Source organism: Triturus cristatus, chromosome 4_2 (genome assembly GCF_964204655.1).
Source record: "Triturus cristatus chromosome 4_2, aTriCri1.1, whole genome shotgun sequence".
In the NCBI taxonomy this organism is placed as follows: Eukaryota; Metazoa; Chordata; class Amphibia; order Caudata; family Salamandridae; genus Triturus; species Triturus cristatus.
This window is the reverse complement of record NC_140586.1, coordinates 323330990-323347854: the sequence shown is the minus strand read 5'-3', so window position 1 is coordinate 323347854 and position 16865 is coordinate 323330990. Positions and strand designations below refer to the sequence as shown.

Sequence of the window (16865 nt, the reverse complement as noted above, 5' to 3'; positions counted from 1 at the left end):
ACATGTGTGAAACCTATGGTTTTTTAAGTGAATTTGCAAGGTTTTTTAAATGCTAATTTGTAACTATAACGTGTGTGAAACCTATGGTTTTTTCAGTGAATTTCAAAGGTTTTTTAAATGCTAATTTATGTATGTATTTTTAATTTTTTTTATGGGATTTTTAGCGTGCGCGCAAAGTGCGCGAACCACGGTTAATTTTCCGTTAAAAAAAAAAAAAAAAAAAATGTTTACGTTTGTTTTTTCAGCGTGCGCGCACAGTGCGCGCACTCCGCGATTTTTCAAAATAAAAATAAAATCTTTTTTTTGCCCTTGGGGGTCCTTCTGGGACCCCCTGACAAAGGCTAGGGGGTCAGGAACTGTCCACCCTGCCCCCTTTTCATGTTCTCCACCTTTGTTTTTCACCCCCTCAGACTGCGAGAGACAAAATGGCGGCCGACACTTCCTGGTTTCGACCGATTCGAATGTTTACCGACATCTAACAACTAATCAGAACTGCGCTCGCGCACGGCAGGGTGCGCGCGTATAGATATTTATATGCTTTTAAATGCTATTTTCTGAACAGATTTACACGAGACCTTCAAAAGGCACTTCCTTGACCTTATGGCTACCTCTCTGCCAAATTTCACATAATTCTGTTCAGCCGTTCGGGCTGTACCTTCGACTAAGGTCCTATGGAAAAATGTATGGGGAAAACGCGTTTTGGGACCCCCCCTTTTTCTCGGCCCCCGCTTGACGAATCACCCCGAGACTTTCAGGGTAGGAGCGGAGCGGAGCGCCCCACCTATTTTGAAAATTTTGCGAGGATTCGTCAACCGGCGAAATAGAATGTTGCGGATTTCCTATGGAAACTAGGTTGTAACTATAATTATCTACTGGCGACCGCCAGTAGATAATATATATATATATAACGCAAGAAGAGTTGCCCTAAGGTGGGATGCACTCCCAGGTTGAGATTACGCCAAAGCAAGGGCACAAGCCATGAACAAAGTCCTTTTTAGGGCTCGCACCTAGCAGCGATGCAGTGCGCAGCACTGCTCGCGCAGGCGAGAGCCCTTTTGTGGAGGGCTCCAAAATGGACCCTGAAATCGCACACGCTCATGCGTGTGCGATTCCTTTTGGGTAACGGTATTGGCGTTTGCGGTCGTCTTTTTTAGAAAGACAGCACGCAATAGGCCAAAGGCGGTCGCGTTGCTCCACCCATGGCCTATTGGTGTCTGTTACCCGCACGCCGACATCTGTTTTCCATTATCGTGCCCAGACACGGGCACAATATTTGAAAACAGATTGCTTGCTGTGTCGTGCGCGCGCGCACCACTCACGGGCTCGTTCTTGGTTGTGGTGTCCTTCTCGTTGAATAAGGAGGCATGCTTCTGACGTGATTTCATAAAGGATAGGTAGTTAGGTACTGCCACGTTTAATTTGTTTGCCATCTGGTAAATATACCATGTATGGCACACATGTTAAACTGTTCTGAGGGTGTGCATAAGGAGGATGGGAAGAGAGCGTCAGTCAATCAAAATTCACCAGAGAACTAACTGTGCAGTCACTATTCTTTCAATTGTTCTCGAAAGCAAATCCGTTTACAGGGCCCAGCAGCTGATATGGCGGTAACTACAATAACAGTCGGTTTGTGCTGAGACAGCGCATGCAGTAAAATGTTGCTCCCTGTTAACTAGAACACCCCTAACACACAGACACACACCATGCGCCTCTCCATTTCAGTGTCGATTTATATTACACAATAGTCAATGTTTGAAATCTCACAACTTATGATGACCCTATGAGAACTATTCATTCACAGAAAACTTCCAGCACGAATATAATAAAAGCATTCTCTTCAATAGGGGTAGAATTGTTCTACAATTGCACGAAAATGTGGAGCTGTGGGGGGCAGCGCTAATCCGGTCGTATGAGACAATCATAATCAAGTGAACATACACTTTAACGGACTCCAAAGGCTGATAACACACAGAGAAGGCTGGCACGTCCTCGGGTGCCTGGGGACATAACGGTTGACAAACAAATAATTAGCCTTCTGGTTTACGTAATAACTTTCACACCACATGACACCAAGGGCATATTTTCAAGTCGCAAGCTTTACTTTACCAGTTACTGCACTCTGATGGTTTACAATAATTGGTACCATTAACGAGCATCCAAACTGGAAGTAGCAGAACATATTCGATTTTTATTATAAAGGACCGATATGGCACAAATTTACAATTCTAGCGGTAACAAGGTCCTTCTTTTCATGTGTACATTAGACATATATTTACAATCGGAGGCAATGGAGATGAAATGACCGCCAGGTTCCGAGGCTTAAGACTTAGCCCTGGACCACACCTGTTCCTCATTTATTCCTCAAAGCATCTTTGCTATCATGGAGTCGCCTGGTAACCAATATTTTGGAATCTGTTTGATTTCTACCACAACAGATTATTCACTAAAAAACAACTTAATAAATCCCAGTTACCCACTCTTGAACAAAATGTGGGGCTGGTATACTGTTTTTTTTCTTCTTTTTTTGTACTGCCCAGTTTTGATGGTTATCCGTTTGCCAAGAGTATGGCTGCCATTCCATGCTCGCTGAAGAACCTGTTGCAGTCACATACAAGTGGTAGGAATCTAATAAACGGCGAATGTGTTGGCAGCTGCAAGAAAAACAGCAATCTTCTTGTTATTAAGTACTTATTAGCACTGTGGCCCAGATTCGTGTTTACAAGCACATGGCATAATACTGACAGCTTGTTTCCTTTGTTCACTGATTAAATCGCAGCAGATGGGACCCCAGTGCACAGATCTGACACGGCACTCTAGTGCATGGTGGAAAGGAAAGTCCTTATTAAAGGCACTAAAACATGTTTGACCCAAGCTGAACTTTCCTCCCAGGCAAAGAAACATGCAATTCGTTACTAACATCTTTCCAGTTAAAAGGTCTGTCTCGTCCCAATCCACCCTATTTAGAAATCAACATATTTTCAGATTTTATAAATATTAGAATAAAATGTTTCATAGAAAATGAATATTAAACATCATTAATAAAAGTATGCATTCTGTACAGGAAAAAAGCTTCCACCAACAACTCAAGCATTCATTTACCATTGCTCTCCTCTTCACTATTTCTCCTCATTTAATTTTTTCGGTGTTGTCTCTTTTCCGTTCCCTCTTTTTTTTCTCCTTTTTATTTCCTTTTCCACCTATCTTTCCTTCTCTAGTTCTCCTGTTCTAACTTATGTTATTTGCCCAGTTTCCTCCTTCTGTTATTATCTCCCACTCTGCTCCTTCTTTTTATGTGTATATTTTCCGCTCTCCTTTTGTCTATCTTTTCAAACACCATACTCTCTTCATCTCCCTGTTCTCTCTTCTTCCCAAGAAGGGCTAAAATATTCAATATTCATGTTAATGTTAACGTTGGCTAGACCAGGGATGGAAAGTTATGGCTGGGAAATGTACACATTGGAATAATTATGCTTGGCAGATACTTGTGGGTTTATATAATCCATAAAGTTCCCACCTCTATAAGGTCCAATCTTGTTATTTATGTTTTTAGAAAATCTGCAAGCGGTGGGTAAATGCCGCTTGCAGGTTTATAAACACATAAATAAAAGGCATTATCATTTACAATGCCAATACCTGAAACTCTCACAAATGCGAGACCTATTGCACTGCAAGTGCTTGTTTGGTTTCCTGCCAGACGCGTTTCGGGCCGACGCCCTCTTCAGTGGCAGACCATGTGACGTGACGGCGTGCGGCAACCACCAGTAAATCCCCGTAATAATTATGCTCAATTAATTATGCTTAACCACCTAAAGCCATGCTTTCTGGGACTGGTAGTTCAGTAAAACCCAAGTGGGTCGCTGCCGGCACTCACATAAAAAAATGTCTTTAAAAGGATTGCTGATGTTCGCGCCGGCACCCCGGCATATAACAGGCACCTCCTGTTCCACAGTTAGCTGCATCAATAAAGCAGCCGCAGACTCGCGAGAAGAGTTGCCCCTAGGTGGGATGCACTTCCAGGTGGAGATTACGCCAGTAAAACCCAAGTGGGTGAAACGCGTCTGGCAGAAAACCAAAAAAGGACTTTGTTCATGGCGTGTGCCCTTGCTTTGGCGTAATCTTCACCTGGGAGTGCATCCCAACTAGGGGCAACTCTTCTTGCATTATATATATGTATATATATATATATGTATATATAATATTTTCAAGTTTATATGTTCGTTATTTGCATGTACAATTATGCAACTTCTTGTATTTTTTATACTTACATGTACTTTTTAGATGTCCCACACTGTTTTGCAGCTTTTTCATTGGAGGTGTTCTAATGTGGACCAGGTGCTTTCTTTGAAATGTTAACTTTTGTTGGTCATTTGTAGAGGTTAAGGTTGTTAGGCTTATTATTACTCGCCATTCAAGTGAGTTTTAAATTTGTTATTCATTTATGGATACTTACTTCGTTATATCTTTTTGCTGGTTTGTGATATTTGTTTTTCTGGCAGTTTATCACTTTTGCAAGTCGTAGTAGTGTTTTCTTTTAGAAAGTACATGTAAAGAGATAGAAGTTAGACAGTGTTAGATTAATTATTTGCTATTCTACATTTTTAAGTTTAATTACTAGTACATTTTTGTTTAAATATAAGTTTCAGATACTTGGTTAAGTAATTTTTGGGATGTATATATTTCTTCTGGTCTGGTCACAGAATCTGGCAGAGTTTCCTTGTCTTGCAGAGTTTGTTGTTTTTGCGGTATTAAGTTGTTTAAGTTAGTTCGCCTTTTTTTTATATTGATTTGTTTGTCTGATTTTATTGGCTGTTTATACTCAGGGGTACTGGAATTATGCAGCAGTTGAGGGTCAAATTATGTGGCAGTGTTGGCTCAGCTATGCAGCACGAAAAGGCAAATTATGTGGCATAATGCAGCACATATTGGCCTAGTATTACTTCATCATTTTGACATTTTTACACTTGCTAATATTGTCTGGTCATAGGTTGCACTTCATTAGTAGCAGGTGAACACTCAAATGTAGCAATCAGCAACAGAAAGGGGACCCGTCAATCTTTGCAAAGGTGTTCCACTGAGCAGCAAACACTTGCCACTGCATTTTTAGTAACTTTTGAACTGTTGAAGCTGGAAACAACATTTTTATTTTGGTTAAAAAATGTACATTATGCAGCAGATTATGGATTAGGTGGTAAATGTGGCAAATCCATAATAGTGAAAAAAATATTATAAATCCTGTGACCCTGTTTATACTTTGATTTTATAGGTTGGTTTAGTTTTAGTTTCAATTTCTTTTTATCAGTAATGTCCTTCTATGATACATGCTAATTTAGGTTTTATTTATAAGTATGATATATAGTTTGTCAATGGTTCGATAACTATCCCGAGTTCAAAGGTTCGAGTTACCCGACAGAAATGCGTTGGGCATGGCAATGGCCTATTTGCAGAAATACATTTTTAAAACCGGAATCCCGAGTGTGTGCGTTTTCAATTATCGCTTTTGGCAGTCTTTTGATGGATTTGTGACCGGCCGTACATTTATGTAAACTATTAATATAAATAACGTTTATATATCTATGTAAAATGTAAAACAAAAGCAAAAATGCAACAGCGCAATTGCTTTTATTTTGAATTAATTATTTAATTAATGTACTTGTAATACTTCCCCATGAAGAACGTAAAATGTTTTAATATGATTTAAAAACTATTAAAAGTGATGTACAGAATTAATCATAAGTAATTAAATTATATTCCATGGCACTGTAACGGAGCCTTCCATGTAGCAGTTCTTAAATAGGCCCTTTAAATGCCTCTCCCCAATAAGTGGAGTGGTGTTTAAAGATTATTGTTGGTAAGCCGTTGGGGGCCCAGAATGCTATTGTGTCTGCTTGCCTTGATGATGTTGGTTATTTCCCTGCCTTTCCATAGGAATGAGATTTTGATATTAACCAAATTATTAAGAGGTCCCTGTCTTTATCATGCTCCAAGTCTGGGGTAGTACTGGTTTCAGTAGATTTTTTTAATGTTATGCAATGTTTCTGTATGTAAGTACTCCCATATTACATCCATATGCTTGCATTGATGTTATTGCTTGACATGTGCAGTGGACGCTCCTCAGTGTTTTTAATAAAGTTTCAAATTTCTTTGATGATGTTAACAGAATTGCTTTATGAAGGAGTTGTCATTGTTTCTTTCTGAACTCTTTTTTTTTAAGGCCCCCACTGCTTTTTTTTAATTCTTCATTTAGTTTTCTCCTATGACTGCTAGCAATTCATACAGTATACGACACTAGCAAGTCCTACTAAACAGTTACATTTTTGCTGATATCTCAAAAATGATTTGCCAAAAAATTTCCAATTCAAAGAGAAATTGCTGAATCACCATCAGGCTGACAAGATGTTAAAATTTAGTGAACATTCGTCCAGATATTTTGAACTTTTGCAGGATGATTGATTTGCTAAAGGAAAATCCATGTTAAATTCTAAAGTGACATGTTTTGGAATCAACCATAGAATTTTTGAACGGTTTGTGCTATGATTGGCATTTCCCTGCCTTGATATTTGAGCACCGTTTTGCTAGGTTTGGTGCAAATTGGGTAATGGAGCATGGTTCTTAAGGGTGCAAAAACGTCATTCCATGTGGAGTGAGTCTTTAGATTTAACTAATGCAGTGCATTAGACAAACAAAATACCATCCTCATGCCCCCAATCCTGAGACCAGCTCTAAGCCAAGCCCAACACATGAAGAATCTGGGAGTAATTCTTAAGGCAGACCTTTCATTTGCATTAGATAAACAAAGTCTAAAAAGGAGCTCATGGCCAGCGCTCATTATTCTGCAAGGTTTCACCACTCCTTCCAAACCAAACTCAATGGTAACATACAGCTTTTTACAAAAATCTTGTTAAAAAATATATAAATAAATAAAATATAAATAATATAAACTTCTTTTGATTTACCTTGCAGTTAAAGCTAGTGGGCTGCCCCCAAAGTAGCATTGCCAATGTAAGATTTTGTATACCTCCCTAATTGGTTGAACTTTCCCATTTTAATCACATTTGCATAGTAGAGTCTTTGCATGGTAACCCTTTCCAGCCACAAATGTTGGCAGATAAGAGGCTGGTGTACCAAAAGAGTGCATTGTTTCAATACAAGTTGTATAGGAATGTGAATTAAAAGTTTGTACAACAAATGGTTAGAACGGGGATCTTAAAGAGAGCTTTAAAATAAAAATGGATATACACAGAACACAGAACAAGTAGCCTATGTTTCTTTAAATGAGCATCTGTCACTCCAGAGCCTGTAATCAACCTTTTTTGGTTCGCAGTTCCTCCAAGCATTATTGGTGACAACCCTGAGAATTTGACTGTCGTGGTGAACAACTTTATTGCACTGACTTGTGAGGTCATCGGCTTCCCACCTCCTGCCCTCAGCTGGCTGAAAAATGGAAAACCAATTAACTTGAACACAAATGCTCTCATTGTACCTGGTAAGAAAAAACAGTTGCTATGCAGGTGAAAGTTGGATGTGGTGGTATGTTTGGAGTCTAGACAAGGGCTATTTAGGGCCATCAAGGTTCACCGTGTTTTTGTATCAATCCCTCATGTGCAATAGAAATGTATGCTCTCTGGATTGTACTGTTGCTTCTTTCTGCTCATGCTATTGCATTGCAAAGAACTTTGGGATCTGGGACTCATGTTGCCAGCCAGGTAACTGGACAATTATTCTCCATAAAAGTCATCTGATGCTGTAGTCCTCAATGATGTAATGCGCATGAGTTGGCAGACAACATACAGGGAGACCTTGTAATTACTACAAATGGGCACACTACCATCCTTTATCAGACTGCACCCATCTGTGTTGTATGTTACATTTTTCTCCAAACCCAGTCCTCCATCTCACCAGTAGCTAAAATCTGCGACTTCAACTAATGTAGCATGCCTCCCTATAATTCTGATCTCCAGTTATTTCCATCACAAAAGGGTTGTCCATTTCCAAATATTCAAATTAACATAAATGGTTCTTAAACACACAGGACACCTTGTCAGAGGTTGTCTGTTTCCAATTTATCAAATTAATTTAAATCGTTCCTGAAGACATGGGAGACCTTTTCAGAGTTTTATCTGCTGTAATTCCCATATCATGGCCTCAATTGAATACAAATTAGACAGCTTGAATTGCTACAAAACAGGTTTGCAAGTGTTTACAAGACCATTGATATTCTGGTCCTGTGAAACCAGCATTATGTGTCCTCTCATGAGTCCTTGTCAGACATACAATGAAATTTAAGCTCTACCTGCCACTCCAAGTCTACTTGGGATCATGCTCCGGGTAAGGACGCATGCTGTTCCCTAAGTACATCCCAATCTGGCACTCAAGAGCTCCAAATAAGTGACAGAAAAATATAGATGTTGATGTAAGGGAAGACGTGAAAGTCCCAACAGCATACAAAGCTCCCCCTGAACCTTAGAGCAGAAAGTTAGCAAAGAAAGCAGTCCACAGCTTTCTTTTTTGTCAGGCTTCCATTTAAACTTTTGTGGGACTCTACTGGCACAGCCAACTCTCTGATATTACAAATCCAAATGTTCTTGTTTTAACATGATACCAGTTGATGCAGCCAGAAGCAACCTCACTGTGATGGGAGGTACCCAACAATTCACCCAAATAAATTAATAACTATTTTATTTGCTTGCTACAGGAGGAAGAACATTGCAGATCCCTCGCTCTAGACTTCCAGATGGTGGAGAATATGTATGTGTCGCCATAAACAGAGCCGGAGAAAATAAGAAGAGAATCTTTCTAACGGTTTACGGTTGGCCATCAAAATCAAACCACTAACATTGATAGCATATGACTGTAAATGACCGTGGTAACTTACTGACCAAGTTAACTGTGTTGTTTTTTCTAGTCCCTCCAAGCATCAAAGATCAAAGTGGAGAGTCCCTTACTGTAGTCAACTCCCGTGTAGGGAGCTCAGTTACGCTGGAGTGCGAGTCGAATGCTGTACCTGCACCCATAATCACGTGGTATAAGAACGGCCGTCTGATCACTGAGTCTGCCAATGTGGAGGTCTTAGCAGAGGGTCAGATGCTGCAGATTAAAGGAGCTGAGGTAACCTGCATGACGTGAAACAGGACCTTCTTCATTAATTACCTTTTTTTAGGGCATGCACCACAAACCCTTGAGCTAGGAAAGAACAACTTTATTTTTTCAGTGTTCTGGATCATATTTGGGCAAAGTGATTTGCTTTCAGTCAAAATCAAGCCTATGAGCAGGAGGAATTCAGATTTATTCTTCGTCCCCGTAAACACACTTGCATATGTCAGTATACTTGTTGTTTAGTCTCAAGTTCTGATAAAGGTCATTAGTCAAAATCAGTTCTCATTCTACCTGCTATACTAACAGTCACGACTCATCACTGTCTTGAGTTCAGAATGCAGTATGAGAACCCACTCAAATTTGACTTCTAGACCATGTCTATAATTGGGCTATTTAGCTCTGATTCCTGCACAAACTCCTGCCTGTACAGGAATTGGAATTCAGACTACTTAAGTAATTACTGTACTCCTGCAATTTTTCCTTTGTGTATTTCAACAGTTCAAACCCATCATCATTTTGTAAAACAGGCTGAATTGTGATACATGCAGAAGTTGGTGTGGAAAACACAATCATTGCTTGTGTTCCAAATTCCATATGAATAGATGGTATTTACCACACTCAGGGCCTCATGTAGGTAGCCAAATACCGGTCGGTAACGGCCGATTTTCGGTAATTATACCGTTACCGACCGGTATTTTGGCTTTTGAGATGTAGGGGGAGAATTTCTGTATTCCGAATTTACCGAATCGGTAAAATTACCGAATCGGTAAAATTACCGATTCGGTAATTTTACCGATTCGGTAAATTCCGAATACAGAAATGAGATGTAGGGGGACTGTGTGGTGTGTGTGGGGATTCGTTATTTACCACCAACTAATAGTTGGTGGTAAATGACGAATATGTGTGTAAATGCAATATTTTGCCCGTAGATGTGTGCAATGTGGCAGACACACATGCCCTCAGGGCATGTATGTGTGCCACATGTGCACACATGGCCGAATCAGGGGTGCAACAGGGTGTCAATGTGACACCCTGCCACCCTTGCATGTGCTCCCCCATTACCGAATCGGTATTTACCGATTCGGTAATGAGGCATACCTTCCCATCAATGGGAAGGTATGCCTCATTACCGAATCGGTAAATACCGATTCGGTAATTACCGAATTTTTCCGAATCGGTAATATTTACCGACCAATTACCTACATAGCATTTACCACTTCATAAATACCGAATCGGTATGATTCGGTATTTATGAAGTGGTAAATGCCAGCCCACCTACATAAGGCCCTCAGTAAATGTTGCACACTTTGGAATTGATCTTTACCAGGTGGAATAAATACCCCAGTCATTACCAATCTATTTGGAATCAGCACCTTACTTTGGTTGAGAAATGGGCTTTGAAAGGAGAGCAGAGACTCTCTTCCTTTGTATTAAAAGATGACAAGATCAGTCTTGGCACTATGAATGTGAATAATTTTTTCCTTCATCCAGCTTTTGTTACCAATTAAAACATCCTACCTAGAAGTAAAGGAGTTATTGTCAGTGGTAAATCGAGTACATATTATAGTAGTCAGATTGTATCAAAATAGAATTGTCCAATAAAAGATCGAATTTGGTGTGTATTAGAGGCTTACCATTGACCTCACTGGTGGTTGGTGTTGGTATGGAACTTATAGATGGGATAGAAAATGTGTTTTTGAAGTTGGAAGGCCCGAAATTCTTTAAACGGTGATTGTGTCAGACAGAACTACCCAGCTAATGAATAAAAAACAAACATTATTTTGCATTGCTATTTTAAATATAAATACAAAACTGAATGTGTGCAAGATTTTATGATATTCTGACATTAATTAATTGAATGTTGCCCTTGCACTTTCCCAAAATGTAACATAAACTTTGTCACAACAGCATTATTCGTCATGAACATTGAAATGGTTCATAACAAAATGTGTGCTTGCCTACATTCTGTTAGGTGTCCGACACAGGCCAGTATGTGTGCAAAGCTACCAACATCGCAGGGCAGGATGATAAGAACTTCCATCTCAATGTACACGGTGAGTTCCTGACCTCTGTCCACTGTATCCTCTTGCCTATGATTCCATCTCTTACTCAGCTCTTCTGTCCTCTCATACATTGACCTTAGTGCCTCCCAGTATTGATGGTCCTGAAGAAGAGCATCTCAGTGAGACCATCAGCAACCCTGTAACCTTCACGTGTGATGCTGCAGGGATTCCACAACCAACATTGACGTGGCTAAAGAATGGCCATCCAATAGGTAATTTTCAGTTGCTTCCATTCTAGAATCATATCAGTAAGTGTAGGGTGTTCTAACCTGTGTACAAGCCACTAAGGCTTCCAGCTACTTCCATACAGTTACATGTTATTAGATCGAAGAAAAGTTTCCTGTCTTGAGGCCAGCAACAGGATTTTGGCATGAATGGAGCATTTTCTACCGCCAAGCAGAGCTCAATGTGAATCCGGAGCTCAATGGGAATTTTTATGTGTATGCAAATAATACTTGCATTCTTGAAAAATTATATCATCTTGAAAAGATCTGTATGACATTGATAGGTATTGTAGCAACTACTAATTTTATTTTCAGTTGATTCTTCCATAAGACTTTATGACACCATGTAGTTGTGGTGAGCAATTGCAGCTCAAAATTGCATTTTTGTCTGTTTATAAAGAGAACTTGATGAGTAATTCTGGGAATTAGCCTCGAGCTAATAAATTCTTGTGCCATTCCTAGTCCTATGATAGATAATATAGCCTGGTGTGTTTGGGTTATTGCGGTAATGCTAATTCTGCCACAAAATACATTCCCATACTGAATAAATATTTCGGACCCAATGTTTAAACATATGATAAATGGAAATGGCGTCTACAATGTCCACAATATTTCAAACATATGCAGAGATTTTGAAGACTAACCAACAGGAAGATTGTCTCCACCAATCATTACTGCAAGTCTCACCAAGCTGCAAATAGCTTCTGGGGACATTTTTGGAAATAGTGGGACATGTGCAGTATTATCAGTACAAATTCTTGCAACTTCTACTAATTCTTCTAAGGCTCCAGAGAGGAATTGCCAGTAACCAAATTACTGTACATTTTCTAGGTCTGGAACATTATCTGGATGTTTAAAATGAAGGAGTTAAATAGTTGACAGCTCAGTCGTCTTTTTCAAACGCTTCATTTTGAGGATGACACTCTCCAAAAGTAGAGTTCTTATAAATCATAACTAAACAGTCTAGGATGAGATGGGAATCAAATGTTTTGATTGGATGGAGTTGTAACTGTTATAGGGTGTTAACTGTAAGGATGTGCTTCGCCTTGGCAGTAGAGTGTAATGCTGCTGAACAGTTTCACTGATATGAGTTCACTTTTCTATATTATTTTGCAGTTGTTTTGTCTATTTGGGTTCAAAACAATCCACATTTTTATCTTAAATCTTTGTACTTACAGATAATTCAAACTCTCTTGAAATTCATATTTTGTCTGGTGGCAACAAGCTGCAGATTGCCCGCTCACAGCGAGCAGATAGTGGAACTTACACATGCATTGCTTCCAACATCGAAGGGAAAGCACAGAAGCGATATATCCTCAGCATACAAGGTGCGTGACAGAGGTACAGCATTGCTTTTTCACGGTGGTCATGCATTTATTTTCATACATCCTGCATGTTTTCATTAAAAAAAAGTCCTCTGAAAAGTGAAAATATTTAAACATATGGAGGGTGGGAGCACACTGCCTCACAACCCAGCACTCAATTTGCCCCAATGCATCATGATAAATGCAGTGCATGATAACACTTACTTTAGTAGTAATCTTTTATTTTTTCTCCTGTGTTGGTGCTGCCTGTGCTGTGCAACTCTGGACGTGTGTTTTTGGATTCCTTCCTCCTTCAGTAGAGAGCAACAAGTCATTTTGGGGTTGCTGGTAATGCTGCCCACAGTTTACTCAGGTCTCTGTGCCACTCACTGGTACTGAGCTGACACAAGATCGTCAGCTCAGTAGCTCAAGGTAGCCTTTTCAAACAGAAGGAGGGTGGGCGCACACTGCCTCACAACCCAGTGCTAAATTTGCCCCAATTCATCATGGTAAATGCAGTGTATGCTAACACTTATTTCAGGAGTAGTCTTTATTTTTTTACCTTTGTTGAGGCAGCCTGTGCTGTGTAACTCTAGACATGTGTTTCTGGATTCATTTCTTCATCAGTAGAGAGCAACAAGTCATTTTGGGGGTGCTGGAAATGCTGCTCATAATATTCTCAGGTCTCTGTACCACTCAGTGTGTGCAGGTGCATCAAAACAAGCTCGTCAGCTAAATAGGTCAAGGGAAGTAGGAAACTGGTTCTATATATATACTACACCAAAATGAGGTATAGTGTGTATAGCGTCCAGGTGACTCCAGAGGTAGGCAGAGGTTAAAGTTAGATAGAACCTTACTCTCTATTTGTGGTAGAGTGGTCGAGCAGTAAGGCAGTATCAGAGGACAGTGTTAAGCATTTGATGTACACACTCAGTCAGCAAATTAATTCACACACTCAAGGACTGAACTCTAGACCAATTGTTTTTGGATAAAAAATATACTGTTGTTTTATTTTTAGAACCAAGCAAGCCTGGCACAGGTAAGCATTAAATACTTTACAGTAATAAGTTGCTGAATGTAGAACAGTTTGAAAATGCAATAGAACTTGTACTTTGTTTGATTTACAGGGGATGCAGGAGGTTGCAATACTTAGCAAATACAGTACATTGAAATTAATAGGCTTTATCAGTAAATTACAGTTAAGTTACTTTTCTAACTGAGTGCTGGAAACCTAGATTCAGCACTGGGAGATTTCCTGCAAACAGGTAAGTAAATACGTTTTGGTTATTCGTGCGATTTTTAAAGAATAATTTTAGATTTAAAAACTCCACACAGAAACGTTTTGGAAGAAAATTGTCGATGTTATCCTATGGAGGAAAAACAGGTTATCGGTTCACAGGTACTGTGGGAGTTAAGGTTCTGGGGTTAGACTCAGGGGTCCCCCAGGGTCAGTGATCCACTCTTGTTACACCCTCAGCGGAACTAGGGCGGCCGGGTGCAGAGTGTTCAGGCCCAATGTTATCCAATGGGGGATAGGGGGCCTCAGGTTGGTGGCTGCTGGTAAGCAGGCCACCGGGTTGTAGGAGCAAAGCTCCTAGGGTTTAGGTCAGGGCACATGGGGAATCAAAGTAGCACAAAAGGTGCACCCTCAGCGGCACTGGGGCGGCCGGATGCAGAATGCTGTTTCGACGTCAGGTGCCCTGTTGTTTTCTATGGAGAACCTCCGGTTTGCAAAAGCACTGCAAGCAGGGAGATGAAGGACTTCTGGGTGCGACCACCACTTCGAGAGGTAAGTTGAGAAGTTAAGGGTTGGTTAGGCACCATTGGTTTGGGCACACAAGGCCGTGGGGCGTCAGGTGCAGGGGTGCCTTTTTGGGCTGGATCTTCTTACCAGCTCCTGGTCGCGGTTAGGGGGGCCTACATTATTTCGGCTGCAGGCGTCGGCTGGAGGATTGAGGCAGGTCAGGGGTCGCCGGATCTCACTTCAGGAACGCCTGGGTGACCTCCTCGTGGTGTTTTTCCACTCGAGCTCGGGCCGGGTTCAGCAGGTGCAGAGTGGGCTGGATTCACTTTTTTCGGCTGCTGCCAGAGTTTGCAGTCGAACAAATCCAGTGTTCACGGGAGAAGCAGTCTTTGGAAGTGAAGGCAGGCAGGTCCTGCGGGGTTTTCAAGCCTGCTGGCTGCAGGACACAATGGGATTTCGCAGGAGCAGGTTCGAGGGGAGACAGGCCTGTAGGGCTGGGGCCAAGTCAGTGGGCATCGTCCTCTTGTTAGCTGGCTGCTTGGCTGTTTGGTCCTTCTTCTTCTTTTCTTGTTGTCGTTTCTGGATCTGAGGAAGCAAGGTTCAGGGTGCCCCCTAAATACTAGATTTGGGGGCGTTACAGGTAGGTAAAGGGCAGGGACCAATGGGTCCCTTCCCTTGGGTGGGTACACCCTCTATCCTGCCACCCTCCAGTGGGAGGGGGCAGGATCCTGTCCCTGGTTGGTTGGGTCCCGCCATCCACAAGATAGCGGGGACTCAGAGTTGTGCTTCACCTCGCCTCCCCCACATGAGGGGTGGAGTTGGCAGAAGTAGGCACACCTCTTTCTCTCACTTGTTTTTTCCACCGGCTCTCCCGCCCAAAGTGGGGGATAGAACCAGTGGGGAGCAGTTGCTGAAAGCAACAAATGGTCTGGGGAGGTTCACAAAGGTGGCATGCCTTTGAAGCTTCCCCTTCGTGAACCCTGCCCACCCTGAGGGAGGAGACTTGGCACCTCATCCCAGGATGTGCATTGTTTCAGGCCCCAGAGAGCAGCAGGCTCTCGACCCAGGGTTCCAGAAACATGTCTGGTGGTGGCAGCTGCAAGCAGCCACTCAGCCGGGACAGTAGTGGTGGGCTCATTTTCAGGGGGCATCTCCGAGATGCCCTCTGTGTGCATTTTTCATTAAATCCCACACTGGCATCAGTGTGGGTTTAATGTGCTGAGAAGTTTGAAACCAAATTGGTCAGTTTTCAGTGTAGCCATTATGGTGCTGTGGAGCTCATAATGACAAGCTCCCAGCGTCATATACTCTTAATGGCAGCACTGCACTTACAATGTCTAAGAATGGACTTAGACACTGTAGGGGTACAGAGTTCATGCACCTGTACCCTCACCACTGGCATTGGGCACCCAGCTAGAGGGGTGACTGATCTATGCCAGGGCAGTGGGCTGTAGGCATGGCAGGGATGTGTGCCATGTCGACTCTTTGCTTTGTTCTGCACCAAAACACGCAGTCTGCAAAGGCAGTGTGTGTGTGCAAAGGTACAGGGCCTCTAAGGGTGGCACAATAAGTGCTGCAGCCCTTAGAGGTATTCCCTGGTCACAGTGCCCTGAGTACCTGTGGTACCATTTACCAGGGGCTGACCTGTGGCCGGAGATGTCAATTGGGTTAGTTTTAGGGAAAGAACACAGGCCCTGGGAACCTGATTGGCAGGGACCCAGGGCACACCAAGAAAAAGCGCATCAGTAGTCTGGCAAAAAGTGGGGGGGGGTTACTGCAACAGAAACCTACTCTCCTACAAGGGAGCCTTTTCATACAAAAAGAGGGTGGGAGCACTCTGCCTCCCATCCCAACACTCAATTTGCCCCAATGGTAAATGCAGTGCATGATAACACTTACATCAGCAGTAGTATATATTTAAACACAATTGTGGAAATCTAGTGCATTTATATATGCACAGGCATCCCCAAAAAAACACCAATGTTATCCATTCTAATTTTTATTTAAGTATCAGTTCTTATGTCCTTGCCTCTATAACTAAATAGGTGTATGCCATGGTAGCAAGTGAAGATGTAGAGCCTTATTTAGACCTTCCAGGGCAGGAGCACTACTGTAAATCGTTAGTGTTCTTGCCCTGCCAAACTCATGACTCACCCGTCCTATTTAGAGCTCAGAGCACTGTTTTACAGTGGCTGAGCCTCTGCTTGTAAAAAGCTTTCAACCGTTTAGACAGCACACAGTGGGGTAAGGCAAAATGATGGACACCCTACAGAAAGTTGTCAGGGCACTACATAGGGATGACTTGGTAATATTTAAAAGAAAGGTTTTTACCCATCAATAGGGTTTATTTTGACAGGTTGCAATGCACAGTCAGGCTACAATGGTAGATCTAAAGCCATGTTTGCACTGCCACTACAGTGGATGGCACAGTAGGTGC

At 41.7% G+C, this 16865-nt stretch overlaps 1 protein-coding gene across 1 annotated transcript in view; it reads left to right on the top strand.

Moving 5' to 3' along the window:
- The window catches only part of HMCN1 (hemicentin 1), a 1072905-nt gene that overhangs the window by 712889 nt on the left and 343151 nt on the right, over positions 1–16865 (top strand). The window contains exons 58-63 of the mRNA XM_085601687.1: positions 7322–7483; positions 8693–8806; positions 8903–9105; positions 11066–11147; positions 11237–11368; positions 12559–12708. Of these exons, the coding sequence (XP_085457813.1) occupies positions 7322–7483; positions 8693–8806; positions 8903–9105; positions 11066–11147; positions 11237–11368; positions 12559–12708 (843 nt within the window). The remainder of the gene's footprint in view (positions 1–7321; positions 7484–8692; positions 8807–8902; positions 9106–11065; positions 11148–11236; positions 11369–12558; positions 12709–16865) is intronic.